General features: G+C 39.5%; 1 protein-coding gene across 35 annotated transcripts in view; it reads right to left on the reverse strand.

The window, feature by feature from the left end:
• Positions 1 to 21718, reverse strand: part of Epb41 (erythrocyte membrane protein band 4.1) — a 160506-nt gene that overhangs the window by 79281 nt on the left and 59507 nt on the right. For 21 of the 35 annotated variants that reach the window (XM_037203000.1, XM_037202992.1, XM_037202990.1 and 18 more), the window contains exons 2-3: positions 5942 to 6399; positions 2635 to 2844 (exon numbers count right to left, since the gene is read on the reverse strand). In XM_037203000.1, the coding sequence (XP_037058895.1) occupies positions 2635 to 2844; positions 5942 to 6399 (668 nt within the window). Of the gene's footprint in view, positions 1 to 2634; positions 2845 to 5941; positions 6417 to 21718 lie in introns of all 35 variants that reach the window. The other 14 variants (XM_028887624.2, XM_028887614.2, XM_028887628.2 and 11 more) reach the window with 1 other exon arrangement.

Raw genomic sequence — 21718 nt, forward strand, 5'->3', positions numbered from 1 at the left:
CATCCATTCTCAGTCTCGTTCTCATAATTTCCTGAACCAGTTACCAAGGTCAACTAAATTACTAACTCAACCTGTCAAAACATGATAACTGTGGCTGTGGAAATCATTTACAAAGTAAGTATCAATGTGAATGAGCTATACCTGAACTGCCTACAACCTCTTTCTGAGAAGTAGGAAACAGAGAGCCTGTAGACACTAACTGTTGTAACAGCTATTCAGTCATGTAAAGAAAATCATTTTCTTTACAAAGTCAAACCACTTCTAAAGCTGGGTAAACTCTTATAAGGAAGCATGCCCTAATTTATAGGCTGTGAATTAAAGTTAAAACAACAACCTGGCTCCTTTATTAATCAGCTAATCAACTGTGTCATTCAATTAACAATAGCTCAACTGTAAAATAAGAAGTTTTATATCCATTTACTAAAAAAAAGAAACATGTTAATGCCTTTTGAGAAATACATAAATACTTCAAAAATTACAAATTACTAAACTCGGAGCCTTTTGTGTGTTAGGAACATGCACTATATTGAGTTATGTCCTAGCTGTACAGATCTTTTAGTACATACATTTGACACACCCTCATCTTAATGGATTATTTTAAATGACTACTAGTAATTTGCATAATTGTTCATTTAGTATTAATTTACATATATAACAGTGTTTAATTTAACCTTTTTTTCTGATTTCACTCTAAGGTCAATGAGGGTCAATAATTTGAGAATTCAAGTACAAGTCCTTACTTAACCCTTTCATTCATAATTCCCAAATCCAGGAGTTCAAAAAATCAAAAAGTTTATCACTAAAGCTCATTTGTTGAAAATTTCTGGCTGTTTACAACCTTCATTTACCCATAATAGAACAAATATTATGTTTTTACCATAGAAATAACATGTTTGATTCAGGCACAGTGGCACATGTCCATAATCCTTGCACTTGGGTAAAGGAGGCAGGAAACTGAGTTACATGACTCCCATCTCAACAACAGCAACAACACAACTACAAAATTAAAAATACAGTCGGGTGTGGTCATATTTTGTGGTACTCTAATAAAACTTGCCTGAAGATCAGAGGACAGAGCCAGCCACAGAGTTAAACACAGAGGCCAGGCAGTGGTGGCACACACCTTTAATCCTAGCACTTAGGAGTCACATGCCTTTAATCCCAACACTTGAGATCTCATGCCTTTGTTACTAGAATTTGGGAAGCACACACGCCATTAATCCCAGCACTAGGAAGGAAGTGAAATTGCTGGGTGGAGAAAGGCATATAAGGCATGAGGAGACAGGGACTAGGCCCTTTCAGCTAAGGACTCAGAAGCATTCAGGCAGAGGACTTGTAGTGGGTAGCCATTCCAACCTTGATCTGGAAGTTCCAACCCCAATAATTTCACCAATAAGGACTCATGGAGTTGGCGAGGTGTGAAGAGGCTGTGGCTTGTTCTTTGTCTCTCTGATCTTTCAGCATTTTCCCCAATATCTGACTCTGGGTTTTTATTATAAGACCATTTAGATTTTGTGCAAGAGTCGGGCAGTGGTGGCACATGCCTTTAATCCCAGCACTTGGGAGGCAAAGGCAAGTGGATCTCTGTGAGTTCAAGGCCAATCCGGTCTACAAAGAAAATTCCAGGATGGCCAGGACTATACAGAACCCTGCCCTGAAAAACAAAAAACAAACAAAAAAATTGAACTATATATTCTGTAGATAATATTTTAGATGCTTGTGGTTGAATACATTTATATTTGTACAAAATATATACAAAAAATGTTTATCCATAAAAGCTATTAGTACTTGCAATAACTGTGTCTATAGCAACCACAGCACAACTGGCAACTACTGTTCCGGTTAAAGCAACAGTTAACAGATGCTTCAGTTTGTTCTGAAGGAACAAAGAAAAAAGTTGAATAACTGACATTTATTAAATCCTGATTCAATTACTGATTCTTTGATCTCTCTCTCTCTCTCTCTCTCTCTCTCTCTCTCTCTCTCTCTCTCTCTCTGTCTGTGTGTGTGTGTGTGTAACATGTACATACATGAGTGTGTGTGTGAGCTGCATGGCATGCACACGGAGGACAGAAGTCACCTCAGGTGTCAGTCCCTTGTCTTGTACCTTATTGAAAACATCTCTCGTTTTGTCTCTGCCCACATTTGAAGGAATTCTCCTGTCTCTGTACCCACCGTGCTGCAGGAGGACAGGGATTACAGTGGCTAATGCAGCCAGCTTTGTGTGGGTTCTAGGAATCTGAACTCGGGACTGAAGTGCAGGTGCTTTTACCCCAAGACACTGGGTAATTTTGTTTTCAAACATAATTATAGGGATAGCTGGACCTAGTACCAGAAATTCAGCCTACCCTGGGAAATCTGGTCACAGAGAGGATATATATATTATATATATATATATATATATATATATATATATAATATTTATAAACAAAATGATTCTATAGTTATAAAAGTAACCACACGCTTAAGTCTCAAGATCTTGACAGATTCAGGGAGGAAAAAATAAGACTGACAGTTTTCCTACCACTTCATTTCCGTCCACAGAATGGTCCTGAGAGTGGGTCTTGTCTTTACAGCCCCACACCCCACATGAAGCGATTGTAGGCTCTGGCTCTGAGATTCAAAAGCACTCACCTCCACCACACACTCAAAGACTGTGTCATCCAACAAGGAGACCTTGCAGTGCATGTCTCTATGTCTCCGGACGGGCTTCTGCGAAGCCTCGGGCTCTCTTTCTGCTTTTGACTCAGGCTCCTCCTTCACGCCTGCCCTGGAGCACTCTTCAATCCCTTCTCCTTCCTTTGTTTCAGAATCTGGATCCTCTCGGTGTTCTTCCTGAGCTGGCTGCACATCCACGACACCACGTCAGTGAAAAGGCATTCACAAAACAGGCTATACACATTTCTACCTACAGTAAGTAGTAACCCCACCAATAAAAATATGAACAGAGAGAAATTATTAAAACAAAAATAAGTTGAGTTATATTAACTAATTCATTTTTTTTTCCTAACAGGTATTATGATTTCCTCAAAGATGTTCAGACTGGACTATTCTAACCAGTAAGTGACTGTGGGACACCAATCTACTGCTCTTGGCATTATAGAATATATTCTTCTGACTGTAACATTATATGAGATATATGGTCATCAAATTTTTGTTGCCTCTATCTCATCATCCTCCACTTTAGAAAGGTAGCCTTGTGAACTGTGAATAAGATGATTTGTCACAGGCATTAAATTTTATAAACAGCTAAAAGAGGCTCTTGAGGCCGTACACCCTCTACATATCTGTGTTAAGAAAAGAAGGTAACCAGGTAGAGACTGTGGCTCCACTGCTCCCTACTTTGCTACATCCAAACATGGGTGAAGGAGGAGGGAAGACTGAAGATGGCCTCCTCCGGCAATCATTAAGTCACCCAGTGTTACACAGGAAGTCATAGAATATTTTAGCATATTATTTTCTTACTGTTTTGTTTTGTTTTTTTAAGACAGCTAACTAGTCTCAAACCTGTAATTCTCCTTCCTGCCTCATTCTACTGAGTGCTGGGATTAGGGGCCACACTGGACTGTTTTCTTTCTTTCAACACAATAAATCTATTGAGAGTTTTAACTAAATTCTATGAATTCGTTCCTTCCAAAACAATACATGATTGACATTTATTAAAAGAAAAAGAAAAAGAAAAAAGATTGAGTTGCTTGCCTGCTGTATTAGATTCAGGGAGTGGCTGACAGGCTTGTACGTAGCCTTCCACAACCATCTCTTGCAGCCTCAGGGAGGCCTTCTGAGCTATCCTATTGGTCCTGTCCCTCTGGACTGTGTCTCACGTCAACCCCGAGTGTTGATCCTTCCACCAGCACGTGGGCGGTCACCATGTTTGCAGCAGCAAGCACTTTACCTCTGAGCCATCTCACGGGCCACCGTTTACAGTTTTTAACTTTCCAAGGGACATCTATCCTAGAATCTGGCTTAAGCAGGTGTATCTCTGTGAGTTAGAGGCTAGCCTGGTCTACGTAACAAGTTCTAGGGTAGGCAAGTCTACACTGCAAGACCTTCTCTTAAAAACAATAACTTTTATTATTATACATAATAATGATAATAACAAACACACAAAGCCTCATAGAGAAGGCTAGGGAGATGGATCAGTCAGTAAAATTTGCCATGCAAGCACGAGGGCCTGTTATTCTTCTGTGATTTGCAGTCCCTACTTTGATTCCATAGATCTCATTCATAACTACTGTGGTAGTTTGAAAGAAAACAGTCCCCAAAGGGAGTGGCACTATTAAGAAGTGTGGCCTTGTTGGAATGGGTGTGGCCTTGTTGGAGAAAGTGTGTCATTGTGGAGGCAGGCTGTGAGGTCTTATATATGCTCATGATACCTCCCAGTATCTTAGACCACTTCCTCTGCTTGCACTCTGCCATGTCCCACCATGATGATAATGGACTGAACCTCTGAACTGTAAGTGAGCCACCACAATTAAATGCTTTCCTTTATAAGAGCTGTCGTGGTCATGGTGTCTGTCTCTTCACAGCACTAGAAACCCCGAGACAACTATTCTATAGTGAATCTTGGTTTTATTGTTTGTGTGTGTGTGTGTGCATGATTCACGTATGTTATGTGCATGTGAGTGCACATTTAAGGAGTTGGTTCCTGACTTCTACCTTGCTGGAGGCTGGGTCTCTCTTTTCTGCACTGCACTATTCAGTCTAACTGACCCACAAGCTTCCAGGTGAGTCTCCTGTCTCCACCCCTTATCTTTCCAGAGGAATGCTGAGATTATAGATTTGTGCTACCACATTAGGCTTTTCATGAGGGTTTTAGGGATTTGAATTAGGCTGTCTTTTTACCCACGGAGTCACCTATCCAATCTGGGTCTTGTTTTTAATATTGTTTCACTAACAGCAAGTACCTATTATGATTTCATGCTAAAGTCAGCCTTTGGCATTCTGAATATACAAGTAATAGTTCTAGAAATACATGTAATAATTTTAGAAAAGCCTAACAAAACTATATACCCCAAACTTTAGACTTTCACAGAGGCACACACAGGACTTAAACTGTAACAATCCAGATAATGTTCAAAGCTACAGAAGTAAACTGAACACAGCTCCTACTTTGTAAGCAGTAAGGCTGAAAACCAGTAAGATTCCTAGAAAACAGTTTGAGTTATACTAGTAGGGCTTTTGCATGTATTTTGGACAAAATAACAGTTTATGTTTAATTATACTGTGACAAAGTTAAAGCCCTGCACAAATAAATACTACAAAAGGGGCCAATGAGATGGCTTATTTTTGAGATGCTGCCAGGCCTGGTGACCTGATTCCTTGATTCCTAAAGGTCATGCTGTAGGAAAAAAGAGACTGACTCCCCAAAGTTGTCCTCTGGTCTCCATATGCACACTGTAATACACTCTAGAACATGCATGTTTACATGCACACAAATAAATAAATGTAATAAAAAATTTAAATTTTTTGGATGGAATTAACATTGCAGTAATGTGCTCCCTAGAGCATATAGCCCAAACAAGGCAGGCATAGCTCAGATCTATCACATACCCTGGGATGGCCTGATCCATAACATGGATTAATGAAGATTTTTATGAAAGGACCACCCACCCCTAATTCCACCAAAATGAACTTGAAACCACCTCACTTCTTTCTTGCTCCCTCCTTAAAACAAATTTGTTCCATTGTTACATCAAGATAATATATGGACTGAATAAACTCATTTGATGGTTTTCTTTCATTTCCTTGATTTATAGAGTATATTTTTTTAAAGTCAGGTTTCAACTGATTAATTTCTTTAGAGCAGAAACTCTTAAGGTTATTTATCACCATCAATGCCTAAATCAACTGGCTCATAAGAAATAATACCAAATATTCTTCTATAATACAGCATACAATGTATCTTCATTAGACTCCCCCCCACAGTCGACCGCCTTACCTGAGTTTCTATACTGCTTAATGAATGAAGATCCAGAGACGGATCTGTTTTGAGTTCAGGTTCAGGAGCTGCAATAGGAGCCTTTAAAATGACGTCTTCATCAAGGCTGGTTCCAAATTCTATCTCCTTCTGACCGCCTTCACCTTTTTCTTTATCTGACTCTACTTCTCTGCCTTCTTCTTCAGAAACCTGAGACTTAGGCCTTTTGAGGAATGAGGAAAGCAGTCGTGACAGGCCTCTGCTTTCTGACGTCCGTTCCTTGTTCTTAGTCAAGTCTTCATGTGTCGGAGTGTCCCCATTGGATGCTTTCAGCTTCTGCTCACACTGATTACTGCCCTCAGCTGCCGGTTGGGAAGCTTCTTCCAGCTGAGTTTCTTGTCCTGAGTTTGTGGCTCCCTCACCTTCTTCCTTCTGTTGATGGTGCTGAGAATTCTCAGCTTCAACCACTACACTCTTCTCTGTTGTCATGATGTCCCTATTAAAAAGAAGGAGGGGGCAGCTATTATAAGCAAAACACATTGCTGGAGGCCAAACCCCTAAACCTCAAAAGACTAATATATTTGAATTTAATCACCAACAGAATTCCAATCCATTAAACAGAAGACCTTACATTAAAGCACAAAAATATTTTACCTATACATCCTGGATAAATTATTAATGCCTTAAGTCATGAAAGACTAGCTTAAAATAGTATCCGCCAAGGCCATGTAATGAAATACACCAAAATTAAATTCAAGGCTCAGAACCGTACACAGCAAATACACCTTCATGCTTCCTAAAAGAGGGACTTATCTGGTACTGTCCTTTCACAGTGTCAATCAAAAATGCAAGATTTTCAGGAATCCCATACCCTAGAGACGATTAAATTAGGAAGTTCCAAAAATCTCTTTTGTTTTTCTTCCTCTTATTTTGTAGCACAAAGACTTCTCCATTAGGAAGAACAAACACAGAATTCTGATCATTTGCTATCAGAGTTGATAACAGCAGGAACAAGTATACAGTCAAAATGATCACACAAAACATGTCCTTAGGTTTCATGATGCAATACCAAAATATATCCTCTTTCAGAGGCATTGGATTTTAGCTCTTCAAAATAATCTTCTTCTGAGAAATATGATTTTGAATGCTCAGCAGTTTTGAAAGTAGGAAGTGAAACCATTATACTGGGGTGAGAAATCAGAGAAATGCTCTAGGGGAAATCTAGAAAGCCAATGTTGGTTCACTTTAGGGGAGAAGGCAGGTCACAAACTCACTGATATATTTGAAACTTGATGGCTAGAGCCTTTTGATGTCAAAGCTCCAGTATTAGTACTCAAGTCTCTGTTCCAGTTCAGATGTCAAGTCTCTGAGCGAGGCCTCCCAGGCACTCCAACTAAAGTAGCATTTCCAACGATGCCTCTCAACCCTACAACACTTCTGACCTTGTTGATGTGTTTGCTGCCCTTCTTCCATACCCCTCTCCATCTAAAACACAAGATTTCATGAGGATAAGACCTTGAGTCTTTTTTTAACAGATTCGTTTTATTTTTGATCTATGTATGTGTCAATATACATGTGTGTGTGTGTAGGTGCCTGGAGACCAGGGAGGGTGTCAGATCTCCTGGAGCTGAAGTTACAGGCAGTTGTGAGCCCCTCCAGTGTGGGTGCTCTGTAAGTGAAGCAAGTACTCTTAACCACTGAACCAACTATACAGCCCCTGAGTCTTTCTGAGCACTGCACACCCAATGCATAGAGCAGGGTCTGCATATACTAGTTGTTGAGTGTTGCATGTGTGGTGTACATATGTGAGGGTGTGTGTACGTGTATGGGGGAGGCCAGAGGTCAACTTCAAGTGTCTCCATCAATCACTCTCCACTTCATGTTTTTGAGACAAGGTGTCTCACTGAACCTGGAGTTCACTAATTTGGTTTAGCTGGCTGTTCGATGATGAGTTCCAGGGATCTGACTAGCTCTGCCTCCTCAGTGCTAAGGATTACAGACATTTGACACTGAGCTCAGCTTTTTACATGGGTGCTGAGGATCTGAACTCTGATCCTCAGGCTTGTAGGACAACAGGCACTTTTCTGACAGACTCATCTCCTCAGCCCCTTAATAAAAGTTTGGGGTTGTTTGTTTGAGACAGGGACTCACTGTTGGACAGCTCTGGCTGTCCTAGAACTCACTACATAGACCAGGCCAGCCTCTAACTCAGAGATCTGCCTGCCTCTACCTCCCAAGTGCCACCACACCTGGCTCATTTTATGTTTTATTGTGAACGTCAGGGGGTAACTTATTGGAATCAGTTCTCTCCTTTCACCTCATGGCTTCTGAGAATTAAACTCAGGTCAGACTTGGCACCAGGTACCCTTAGCCACTGAGCCATCTAACTGGCCAAATTTAAAAAAAAAAAATTTAATGACTTAATTTCACCTGAGTATATCTGATGTCTACAAACTTCAAAGGCACCCTCTAAATTTATTCAAGCATATTCAAATACTCATCAGGCATTTAGTAGAGGCACAAGGCTAAGTGCCAAAGATGCCACAGTACACAAAACAAACAAGGTCTCTATCATAGAGAAGTTTACTCTTTCAATTCAACGTTGACACAATGAAAGAAGAGTGCAACAGAAATCTTGTTCAAGCAGGGGCCACACCTAGAATAAGTGCAAACACATGGAACAAAGCAGGAAAGGGGGAAGCAGCTGATACTTGCACTGGGCACTGTTTTCTGTGTCAGAGTCCATGTTAGCAGTCTTATCTACATTATCTCAAACCTTTCAATAACCACCCCCAGGAAAGGCAGGAATCATCTGATCTTGTAATTGAAGACATTTAAATTCAAGAAATACCCTGAACATGTCTGTCTCATAGGATCCTAGATGCTAGGTTGGGTCAGGACTGATTAATACTTGGATAAGAAAGAGTAACTTGCCCAAGTCAACACTGCTAGTAGGTTGCAAGCCACTACAAATGGTGTTGAAATAAATGAAGACACGGTAATAAAAAGAAAGCCCTTAGAAGAACCCTTACTCTAATCTATTTTCAAACATTAACAGTATTTAAAAAGATAACAATATTTAAAGAAGCACATCTATTCTCATTTACTAAGTCACTGAAATGATTCTGAGCTAATATAATACGAAATGTGGTCTTTGTAAACACTGCACAAATCACCTACCAATCAACACTCAGATTTAATTTTTTGCTCCTGAGGAACACCTATACTTTAAGAGAAATAAAATGGTCATCATCTTCATATCAGGAATATGAAACACCTATAGCCCAAATTACTTTTCTTCAAACTCCAAAGTAATTAAACAACACAGAGAGAAAACCTGGGTGCTGAACCTCTGTTTCTGTGCACGAATAACAAGAGCACCATGATATTCTCTTTGAAAAACTAAGCAAGGAAACTTGAGAATGGCACGCTATTGTCCATGGGTTACACATACAGCTTTGCATCTGCCTGACCGAAAGGGAACAGAAATCATCTCTGTACTAAAATTTTCTAACACGGAAGACTTTATACCAGCTTCTCTCATTAAGACATTCAAAACACTGCAAACCTGTTGTGAAAGTTTTAGCAGGCATGAAAATAACTTAGCCTTTGATAGTCCTAAACTGACAGATTTAGTAGATATTTATTCTTGTGTTCTAGGACTTTTTCTTCTTCTAGTTTTAAAGACAAAAGCATCTTCTATGGATATCCCCATAACTGCCTGCAGAGGAAAAGGCATCTTCTCTATCAGAAAGTACCGAATAAGTACTCTAGCTGTCACACACACACTGACAGTCACAATCCACATGCTATCTACAAGCTTGTTAAACTTCAACCTGCACACAATCAACCAGTAGTAATCTTGTTAAAATACAGATTTGAGTTCAACCCATTTGGAACTTGTTGCTCATGCTACTAGCCCACTGAAAACACTTTTAAGTAGTTAAGCAAAGCACAAATCCCACAAACAGTCACTTCAGGAAGGTACTTCAAGCTATCTAAAGAATAAAAACAGTAAAGAGCCACTTCCAGAAAGTGGAACATGAACAGTGGGAAAGCTTTACTCAACAAATGCTTGCTAAACTAATACAAGAAGCAAACAAAGCCCTGTGTTATTAAGCATGCAAACAGAACCATTAACACTCTTTAGAACTCAAAATCAGACCTTGGAGTTTTTTTTAACCACAGAAGTGTGGCAATGCCACATTTCCCATGCAGACATGACACTTGCCCAGATTCAGCATTCTGAATATCTCCTTTCATAAAACCTCTTTACCACTAAGACACCATGATTAAGACATACAAAGAACTATAGAATAACAAGGATCAATAAAGAATCAATATATTTTGCCACAAAATTGGATGCACAGTTTTTAAAAATGAGTGGAGTGTGGTAGCACACACCTTTAATCCCAGCACTCAGGAGACAGGGGAGGCCAGAAAAGGTTGAGGCCAGCAAGATGTATAGAGTGAGTTCTAGGACAGCCAGGGCTACACAGAGAAACCCTGTCCCTAAAAACAAACAAACAATAAACAAACAAACAAATAATTGTTTGTGGCTTTTTGAGTCTCATATAGCCCAGGCTAACTTCAAACTGTGCACAAAGTTGACCTTGGACTCCTGATCCTCCTGCCTCTATCTCCTGAGTACTGAGACTAACAGTGCATGCCACCAATTCAGCTCAATAAATCATTATTTTTCAGTAGCTCAAACTTGTCCTGGAAAATCAGTGATGCACACAATCAAGTTCTTCAGGTTACAGAGACAGGCTGGATAGTCAGAGGAAGCTACAAAGTCAGCAGCAGAACCAGGACATCCTCTATAGTCAGACGCTCACTGCTGAATGAGGCTATTCTCATCCTAGATACAAAGCCCAAAGGAAAGTATCTATTTACTTAACGTCACAAAGAGGTCTTTTGATTGTTGTAAAGGGAAAAAAAATCAGTACAACATTGAAGACAAAGTGATGAGCCCCCATTCAGACCCAATCTTAATCCTTCAAACCCTGAGAATTATACAGCATCTGGAATCAAAGATACATTTGTCCTAACAGTGTGCACCTGTTATCTTTAGGCAAATTAGATCATTAAAAGCCCCATACTAAGCTGATCAAGAAGGCCAAATGAGGTCTTTCCTCTTTTTTAAAAATCTTTCTTAAATTAATACAGTTGGTGTTCCATTAATGCTTTTCAAATGAAAAACTTTGTAAAAACAGTACAATTTGGTAGCATATAAAAGCTTTCCTTACCATCCACATTTAAGGATAAAGTTGAATGATGTAATTATCTGTTTTACTCTTCAAATTAGCTCACAGAGTATCTACCCATGTTTACTGAGTGCTAATCAGGTGTAAGGTTTTGGCTTGGGTCTCTAATACACAATTCTAAAGTAGAGAAGAATATATAAACAACTAAAACTAAAAGGTAAAACCTACTGTTTAATCTGACAAAGTGTTCTGAGTGAAATAACAACTATCAAGTAACAGAGAACACTCTAAAGTAAGAGCTTACTAGAGTGACCAACAAAAGCTTTTAAGGATGAATTCAGACATCAATAGACAAAAACCTGTGGTTCATGAACAAATGGAATTCCAGGGAGGAGAATTAGCATTAGTAAGAACGTTATAAGCCCTTAAGAACCGGCAAGATCCCCAGACTGGACTGGAATAAGATCGCAATAGGGAAGTAGGAAGATGTACAGTTAGAAGAGAGCTATCATTTAAAATTAGATTTCAATTGAAATAAAATCAGCAGCTAGCATTCATTATCTACTTGACACCACACATTATCTTATAACCATCCTGTAGACATGCTTATTTCACAGATAAACAGCCTCTTCAAAACTTAAAAACGATGCTTCATTTCAGAGTCAACCTGTACTTTCATAAAAATTTAATAAACCAGGGAGTGGTAATTATATTGTAAATTCTCAGGCTAGTAATTGTCTGTAAAAACCTAGCTGCTTGGGTGTTTCTGCCCCAGAGCAGCACACTCTTAAGAAACGCTGATTGTTAGGATGGTTTATTCCAGCTAGCTAGCCGGCATTATTTCTAGTGCCTCCAGTTTGAAGCCTCACACATGGGTACAAATTTCTCTTTCGATGAGATATATTTGAAGAAGGAACAGGGATATAAGGAGATGACAGTTTGCAAAGACTTGATTATGCAAAATAGTTTGTCCTGAAAGCAGGAGACTCTCTGAAGGTCTCTAAATAGAAAGTGAATAAAAAGTGGAGACCAAGAGAAACGCCACAAATGGCTGGGTAAATTCGGGTTATCAGTGTAAACCCATAATGGGGATCCCTAGAGAAGTTGAAACTAATACTGAGTAGAGAATGTGCAAAGCTTGAAACCAGCCTTGAGAATTATCGCTGCCCTAGTCTCCCCGGCTTTATTCCCAGTTCAGTGCTTGTCTTTAGCACAAGCACTTGGAGTTCTGATCCTAAATGCATTTTGTAATGTTTCTCCCTTGGCCCACTCTGATAATGACTTAAGACACAGCATGCTGAGCACAGTGGCACAGGCCTGTAACCCCAGCACTTGAGAGGCTGAGGCTGGAGGGCCTATGAGTTCAAGTTCAGCCTGGGCTACATGGTGAAAGAGCCTGTCTCAAACCAAGACTAAAACAAACAAAAGACATACAGCAATGGAACCAAACTAGGAGAGAGCTCGCGCTATCTGAAAACACAGTGGTCCTCAATTCCCTGTTTTTCCCAGCTCAGTAAGTCATTAGTCAAACCATAAACCTAAGTGTCATCCATAGTCTTCTCATCCTTCCCAGCCCCATCTGTAACATGTTTAGGGTCACTTGAGACACACAGAGTCAGTGGTCCACCATGTTTGTTAAGTCTACATTTCTAGCTCCCTCTACAGCCCCTTACAGGATCTGGCTTCTGCCCACCTCACCAACTTCCAGTATAGCCAACAGTTCACAAGGAAAATATCTAAAGTCTTGACTGAACAGTCCACAAGAGAAATACAATTCTAAGACAGTTAGAGGTCTTGAGCTGCATTTGTAAAGCCTTAGAGCCAGAGAACACATTTGACAATTCACTGTGTATTTTACCAATGTTACAATGTTACAATGTTACAATGTTACAGGCACGTGGTAACCAGAAGGCTACACTAGTGAGACTGGACTTCACTCTCCACCCAGAAGACTCCAGAAAGAATCCCTCAGTTCACAGCAGCTATATTGTGACAAAACTTCCATTCAGTTCTGGTAGTTCAAAGAGAATGCATTTACCAAAAGACAGAATAATGGAATTTAAAGCTGACACAGGTAATTCTTCCAGGAAGAATTCACTAGTCCCTGGAAATTATAAAGACAGTTTTCATTTACATAACTCCCCCCCAAAAAAATCCTAATAATCAAAGACATTTAATAACTAAATGGTCTACTTAGGAACTCAGCTTATAACCATCCTTTATTAGCCACAGGGGGTGGAATCTAGGATTCTTTTTTTTTTTTTTTTTTTTTGGTTTTTCGAGACAGGGTTTCTCTGTATAGCTTTGCGCCTTTCCTGGAACTCACTTGGTAGCCCAGGCTGGCCTCGAACTCACAGAGATCCACCTGGCTCTGCCTCCCGAGTGCTGGGATTAAAGGCATGCGCCACCACCGCCCGGCTGAATCTAGGATTCTTTAAGGATAACCAACATCCACAGATACTCAAGTCTCTCATTCAAAACAATATAGTATTTACATGATTCCTACACACATCCTCCTAATGTTTTATATTATTATTTTAAGTGTGGGGGGAGGCATGTACCTCCAAATGTATGTGGGAAAAGGTCAGAGGGCAACTTTAAGAAGTTGGGTTCTCTCCTTTCACTGTGGGCTTTAGGGACAGAACTCACGTTGTCAGGCTTACAAGGCAAGTGCTTTACACACTAACCCATCTCACCAGCCCTCCTACATGTTTTAAATCACCTATAGTTAGCTTACAGAACCTTACACAATGTGAATACTAACAATTGCTATCCTATATTGTTTAAAGTAATAAGGAAAAAAAGTTTAGTATGGGCGAGATTTTTCCAGTTTTTGGAAATAGTTGAATTGTAAAACTAGCAGACATGGAGACTAGACTATCACCAAAAACATTCAGTCAGAAGATGGAAGTACATGTGCCATGGAGACCAGAGAAAGGATTCTGCCAAGTGGGACTTGACTTTACATTAACTGAACTCGAGGTTTTCTTCCAGGGCCAACATTTTACAAACAGCAAGGAAGGTAGGAAAGAAAACAAAAGGGTCATTAGAGTAGTAATACAAATGAGTTATTTTAAAAGTTTACATTGTAAAGTGATAGTTATCAATTAGATTAGGAGAATTACGAAAAAACAAAAACAAAGGATAAAGGTCCTTTTACTTCTCTACTCAAGAAAAAACAATCCTGGGACATTCTTTCAGACAGAAAAAAAAAAGTTCAAACATTGAAATTTTAAGAATATGCTAGAAAACAGCTTGTTTCCCAGTAAAATCAATTCTCCCAAACCACAGGAAAGTGTCTTTCCTTTATAATTCTATTTAAGTGCACTAAACAGCACTTCCGGAAAAATAACAGACACATCAATGTGGTTTTCAAAATAAAAGAGGTCCTGTCTCCTCTTGAAATTATTTTGAGTTTAAATGACTCTTTAAGACTTATCTGCCATACTGCATGAATCAGGGGGTGATACTCAGCATGAACAGGCTGTTTTCAACAACTTGATTTTAATTTAAGTCATTTCTATGGTGACTAATACCGTTGGATCAACTCATTCAAAGATATATTTTAAATAAACAGATTCCTACTCATCTTCTTCTAAAAACAAAACAAAAAAATGTCCTATATTTCTCTGTAGAACTCTAGCTTGTACTTAAAAATGTCTAGGTACATTCTAGATATAGTAATGCTCTAGCTTTCCAAGAAGAATATCTCTAGCCTGTCAACTGAGGAAGAAGTGAAAGAAACCCCAAAAACTCAAAGCCTTTTTCCATAGAATTACTTTACATTCTTTAAGTCTCAAATGTGCTATTTCAGCCATTCTCAGGGGAAATCTTTATAGAATGAATTATGTGCTTCTTTTCAGATTTTTAAATCTACAGAACATAATAACTTTACTGATTTAGTCATTACTAGGATCTTCAGCTGCTGTGCAGAACTGAAGTCCTAGCAGGAGAAGAAAGTCCATAGAGTGGCTGGCTCTCTTCCAGTCTGCCTTTGACGGTTCTGTTTGCTCACCAGCAGTCAGCTCACACTGCTGCTCTCAAGGAGGCCTGTCAACAAGCAGCTTGCAACAGCTCCTCTTCTAATACACTAATCTACCGTTAACCAAGTAGTCAAACAGCCAGCCAGTTTAAAATTGTGTCCGAATTCAGAGAAAATCCTAAGAACAGAAAGACTGAGTCACATTTCTGGAAGGCTTCCAATGGATGGATTTTTATGAAATTGATTTTAGTTCTTCAAATACCTCCTAAGTCCACTCTGAGGTTTCCATTATAAGGTGACTAGCTGAGGCTGTCGTGTAAATGACCTCTGGGAAAACCACATCAATATAATGGCCACTCTCTTTCTTTCCAGAGCATTCTAGTTTGTGTCTCTATTGTGATAAACACCATTTGCCCAAAAGCAACTTGGGGGTGTTAAGGGCTTTTATCTTATAGGTTACAGTCCATCATGGGGGGAAGCCAAGGCAGGAACTTAAGGCAGGAGCTTGAAGCAGAACTGGAGACTGCAGACTGACTGGCTTCTCCAGCTTTCTCATTCAGGCCCGGACCACCTGGCCAGGGGTAGCACCACCCACAGTGGGCTGTGTCCTCCAATCATTAAGCAGAAAAATGCCCCCACAGGCATCCCCACAGGCCAATTTGCTGGAGGCAGTTCCTTAGGTGAGGCTCCTTCTTCCCGGGTAATTCTTAGTTTGTGTCAAGTTATTTCTAGAAGATATACATCCATATAAACTCTTCAGCAAAAACATGAACAAAGCACAGCAATAATTTAGCCTGAAAGATTTAACACAGAGCGAGAAGCACCCAGAAGACTCTGTTTGTGTATTGGTTGGCTGGCTTCTTTTGTTTTGGAGACAGGGTCTAAGTAGCCCTGACTGTCCTGAAACTAGCGCTGTAGACCAGGCTGGTCTTGAACTCACATTGATCCACCTGCCTCTACCTCCCTAGTGCTGGGACCAAAGGCATATGCCACCACCACCTGGTGTAAAATTCAAAATAACATAACATTTTATAAATCAAGATAAATGCAAACAGTCTAATTTCTAACTACAAAGAGGTTTTAGTAGAAATTATGGAACTTTTTGCTCTCTTATGTGATCTCAAAAGAAAACAAAACACATGAATGTACTCCCAACACTTAGGAGGCAGAAGCAGGTAGATCTCTGAGTTTGAGGCAAGCCTGGTCTACAGAGTGAGTTCCAGGACAGCCAAGACTACACAGAGAAATCCTATCTCCAAAATCAAAAGAAAAAAGAAAAAACACAAAAAGGATACTACTGTTATAAACTTGATTCGGATAAAGAACACTCATCCTAAAATTTTTTTTTTTTTTTTTTTTTTTTTTTTTTTTTTTTTTTTTTTTTTTTAGACTCTCGCTAACGATCCCCTCTCTCCGATCATAAAGCCACACCCCCCTAAAAATATTTTTAAATTTCTAAACTCAAGAAGGTCCTGAAGGTTTGCTACATCGGTAAAGTTCATTTAACGAGAACATTAGCTGATGCTTAAATGTGATGTGGTAACAGCATAATGTAAAGCAGAAACTTGCACAGGATCACAGTTTGGTTTCAGAAGCAACTTTGGCAATCGGAAAAGATGTAGCAGCTAAAGCCGGGCAGTGGTGGTGTACACCTCTAATCCCAGCACTTGGGAGGCAGAGACAGGTGGATCTTTGTGAGTTCGAGGCCAGTCTGGTCTACAGAGTTAGTTCTAGGAAAAGTGCAAAGCTACACAGAGAAACCCTGTCTGGGAAAAAAACAAAACAACAACAAAAAAGATGTAGCAGCTATCTCTCATGCTGTTCAATATGAATATACTGCAGACTACCACTAGATACAATACAGGAGGAGACAGGATATAGTAAACATGGTGGAATATTTCAAATAACTTGTCATCTGCTAAACTCATCCAATAAAATTACTAAGTAAATTTGATGACTACTTTCTTTCTTTAAAAGGCTCTTGTTGGGCTCAGACTTATAATATTGACATTTAGGAAGCTAAGACAGGAATATTAACATGAGTTCAAAGCAAACCTAAGCTATAGAATGAGATTTGTCTAAAAAAAAAACTCACAAAAAGGGGGGGGGGACTCTTATTATTACAGACTGAGTTCTGAGCAGTAAGTGGAGACACAGAATTCTCAGAAAAAGCTAGCTTGCTATACTAGGCAAATTGGTGAGCTCTGGGCTCATGAGATACCCCATCTCAATACAGGAAAGAGAGAAAGACAATGTCAACCTCTGGCCTCCACATACATTCATATATAACTGAACACATACAAATATGTCTACATTCACAAACAAAGAAGCTTATTTAAAAAAAAAAAAAAAAAAGAGGAAATGGTGAGGTGGCTCTGTGGTTAAAAGTACTTGCTGCATTTGCAGAGGGCCCAGATTCAGTTCCCAGCACCCACGTGATGGCTCACAGCCCTTTGTAAACTAAGTTCCAGGGGATCCAATGTCTTCTTCTAGCCTCTGCACATGGTACACATACATACATACATACATACATACATACATACATACATACACATATAAATGCAGGCAAAACACTATTTATGGTTTTTGAGACAGGGTTTCTCTGTGTAGCCCTGGCTGTCCTGGGAGTCACTCTGTAGCCCAGGCTGGCCTCAAACTCAGAGACCCACCTGCCTCTGCTTCCCAAGTGCACAACCACCATAAGGCATAGCATTTTATAATTATTTTAAAAGAAAATTTTTGAAACTTATTTTCTGCTGAGATTTAGTTTAGGGTAAAATTAGTTTAGAGAGTATGTGTTAGTCTGGAAACAGTAAAATACAAAGAAGGATAAGCATTTTTTATTTTTTTTTTTTTTTGGTTTTTCGAGACAGGGTTTCTCTGTGTAGCTTTGCACCTTTCCTGGAGCTCACTTGGTAGCCCAGGCTGGCATCGAACTCACAGAGATCCGCCTGGCTCTGCCTCCCGAGTGCTGGGATTAAAGGCATGCGCCACCACCGCCCGGTATGGTATGGATAAGCATTTTTAAAAGGAAAAAATAGCCTAGTCTATACATAGTGAGTTTCCAGGCCAGCCTGGGCTACCAAGTGAGTTCCAGGAAAGGCGCAAAGCTACACAGAGAAACCCCGTCTCGGGGGAAACAAAAACAAAAAAACATGAGGTTGTATTTCAATTCTGCCAAGATCATGAACCACACTAGACACCCAGAAACCCTGGTATCTCATTCTACACCTAACCGATGTGCCTTCTTTCTATTTTAGTTTCCAGACTAATATTACCCTAAACTAAATCTCAGCAGAAAATAAGTCTCAAAATTTCTTTTAAAATAATTATAAAATGCTATTTTAGGTTACTCAAGTGATTTTTTGTTTGTTTTTGCAAAAAAAAAAAAAATCTTTTTAAAAAAGAGATTTATTTACTTATTGTATATAGTGCTCTGCCTGCATGCATGCATGCATGCCAGAAGAGGGCACCAGATCTCATTACAAGTGGTTGTGAGCCACCATGTGGTTCCTGGGAATTGAACTCAGGACCTCTGGAAGAGCAGCCAGTGCTTTTAACCTCAGCCATCTCTCCAGTCCTGCAAAAATCTTTTAAATAGTAAAGTAGTATTCTTTTGTTTCGTTTTGTTTTTCGAGACAGGGTTTCTCTGTGTAGCCCTGGCTATCCTGGAACTCACTCTATGGACCAGGCTGGCCTTGAACTCTTTGATTTGCCTGCCTCTGCCTCCTGAGTGCTGGGATTAAAGGCATGAACCACGACAGGCCAGCATAAAGTAATATTCTTATGAGTGGCCAATGAGAATAACGATATCAATAAAGGTTTTTTTCCTCATAAGTAAAAATTTGAGTATTTTTCTTTTCTGAGATAAAGGGAAATTGAAGTTCTATCATAATTACAAGAAATATTTTAAGTGCATTCACCAATTCAAACAAACTCATGCACTAATTCAAAGAATATTTATTGAATATATCTGAATATCCAAGACATCCTGCTGAGAGTCAAGACTGCTAAGCAATAAGTTCCTAGCTTCTACCTTCAAAGACTATGGTCTATTTAGAAAGTGAGGCTAGAACAATCAATTATGTAATGATTGTTGGAATTAAGAGAATATTTGAGTCAATCATTAAAAAAAGAGCTTTAAACTGGGCATGGTGGCTTATGCCTTTAATCCCAGCATCTGGAAGGCAGATTTGACAGGTGCCTCTCTGTGAGTTCAAGGCTATATAGAGAGACTATGTCTCTAAATAAATAAATAAATAAATAAATAAATAAATAAATAAATAAATAAATAAACAAACAAAATAATTCTGAGAGGCCTGGAGGGATGGCTTAGTGATTAAAACTATGTTCTGGCCGGGCGGTGGTGGCGCACGCCTTTAATCCCAGCACTCGGGAGGCAGAGCCAGGCGGATCTCTGTGAGTTCGAGGCCAGCCTGGGCTACCAAGTGAGCTCCAGGAAAGGCACAAAGCTACACAGAGAAACCCTGTCTCAAAAAACCAAAAAAAAAAAAAAAAAAAAACAAAAAAAAAAACCTATGTTCTGTTCTTGCAGGGGACCCAAGTTTAGTTACCAGCACCCATATCAGGTGGCTCACAACTACCTGCAACTCCTCTAGCTCCAGATTGGACAACCCTCTGCTGCCTCTGTGGGCACCCCACTCACATGCACAAACCCACACATAAACACAACTAAAAATAAAACAAAATCTTAAAAGAATTTCAAGAGACAACCTGAGTTAAACCTTAAACAATGAGGTGGGCTGGGTGAGAAACACAGGGCAGGCATAACATGGGTAAGCACCCAGAAAGAGCCTTCCCACCCAAGTGGGAAACAAAACCTGTAGCCCCAGAAAGAAAATACAGGATGGTAGAAAATGGAGAGCAAGACAAGTTTAAGGCTAAATGGGAATCGATTATGGAAGGCTGTCTTTTGGAATGGCCAAGAGTTTATATTTCACATCCTGTAAAATAGTCGGTGGTGAAAAGACTGAAATATGGAAATACCACAGCAAACTCAGCATTGAGATTTTTCTCCCCACTGAATGGATATAGGAAATGGAAGGAAACTGAAACAGAGACTGAATGCTCTCAACAGACTCCATCAAAGATCTCTAGAGGTTGAACCAAGGTCAGTGGGCCAGAAGAAAAGAGATTTAAAAAAACAAAAAACCTGTAATGGTTAATTTTGAGTGTCATCTTAACTGGACTGAGAGGCCCCTAGGAGAGGGTAAAGCATACCTCTGGGTGGGTCTGTGAGGAGAAGTCCAGACAGGGTTAATTAAAGGGGAGCTCTATTCTGAATGTAGATGGCACTGTCCCATAGGCAGGGATCCAGGTGGAGTAAACGAGAGAGGGGAAAAGCCAGCTGCCACAAAATTCTCCCTCTGCCTCCTCTCCTCCACCACGCTGCTTCCCGGCTGCAGTGACATAAGCAGATCTCTTCTGCCATGCCCTCTCTGCCACACTGGCCTGAGAGCGCTAAATAAATAATGGATAGATAAAGCTGAAATAAATCCTTTCTGCCTTTAGTTGACAGGCCTAAGTTCCAGTCAGTTTCTTCTAAACTGGGAACTTGGTTACATTAAACTTCTCTCAACTTTCATTTTTTCATTTGAAAAACAGTATTGTCCTTTAGAGGATTGTTGTCACAATTAAATGAGCTATCATTCTAACAGGAAAATTAGATTAAGTTTTACAGACTATATTAACAAATGACAAATGTATGTTTTAACTAGTAAATTCATCTGCCTCATTAAAATGCATTTGTTTCTCTATTTTCTATATTTAACACATCTTAGAGTATTAGCAAAAATATACTTTCTCTTTAAAATATGCTGCTTTGGAATTCAGATTTGTAGTACAGTTTAGACAGATTAGATATCAAAATTTAAAGATTCAGTACCAGATAAAAAGTAAAGTAGCAGAAGACTTTGTTTTGTTTTGAGATAATGTCTCCTGTATCTCAGGGTGGCCTTGAAATCTGCCTGCTTCTGTCTCCTGAGTGCTGGGATTAAAGAGCCACCACGCCTGGCTCTTCTTCTCTTTTGATGAGAATATAAAAATAGAATCTAGCAATCTGCCTTTGATTATTTACATCCCATAAAAGCCTCCATTTAAAAATATTTTCATATTATTGGGGTTAGAGAAATGGATCAGCAGTTCAGCGTGCTTGCTGCCCTTGCAGAGGACCTGAGTTCAGCTCCCAGAACCCACATCAGGCAGCTCAAATTGCCTATAACTCTAGTTCCTGGAGATCAGATGCCCTCTTCTGGAGACTGTGGGCACCTGCACGCATGTGCACATGAACACACACACACACACACACACACACACACACACACACACACACACGTATATATGTATAAATAAATAAATAACAAAATAAATCAAAAATATTTTCATATTAATAATAATGATGCATTGGTATTGCTCCTCCACTTATTTCTAGTAGAATCTTAGAATTTAAAATCTGATACATTTAGTGATAGAACTGCTGCCACAATCAGGATGTCTACATGCAAAGGAGTCTGGATCTGGGACTGGACAGATATCTCAGTGGTTAAGAGCACTGGCTGCTCTTCCAGAAGATCCAGGTTCAATTCCCAG

The sequence above is a fragment of the Peromyscus leucopus genome, chromosome 2, assembly GCF_004664715.2.
Source record: "Peromyscus leucopus breed LL Stock chromosome 2, UCI_PerLeu_2.1, whole genome shotgun sequence".
NCBI lineage: Eukaryota > Metazoa > Chordata > Mammalia > Rodentia > Cricetidae > Peromyscus > Peromyscus leucopus.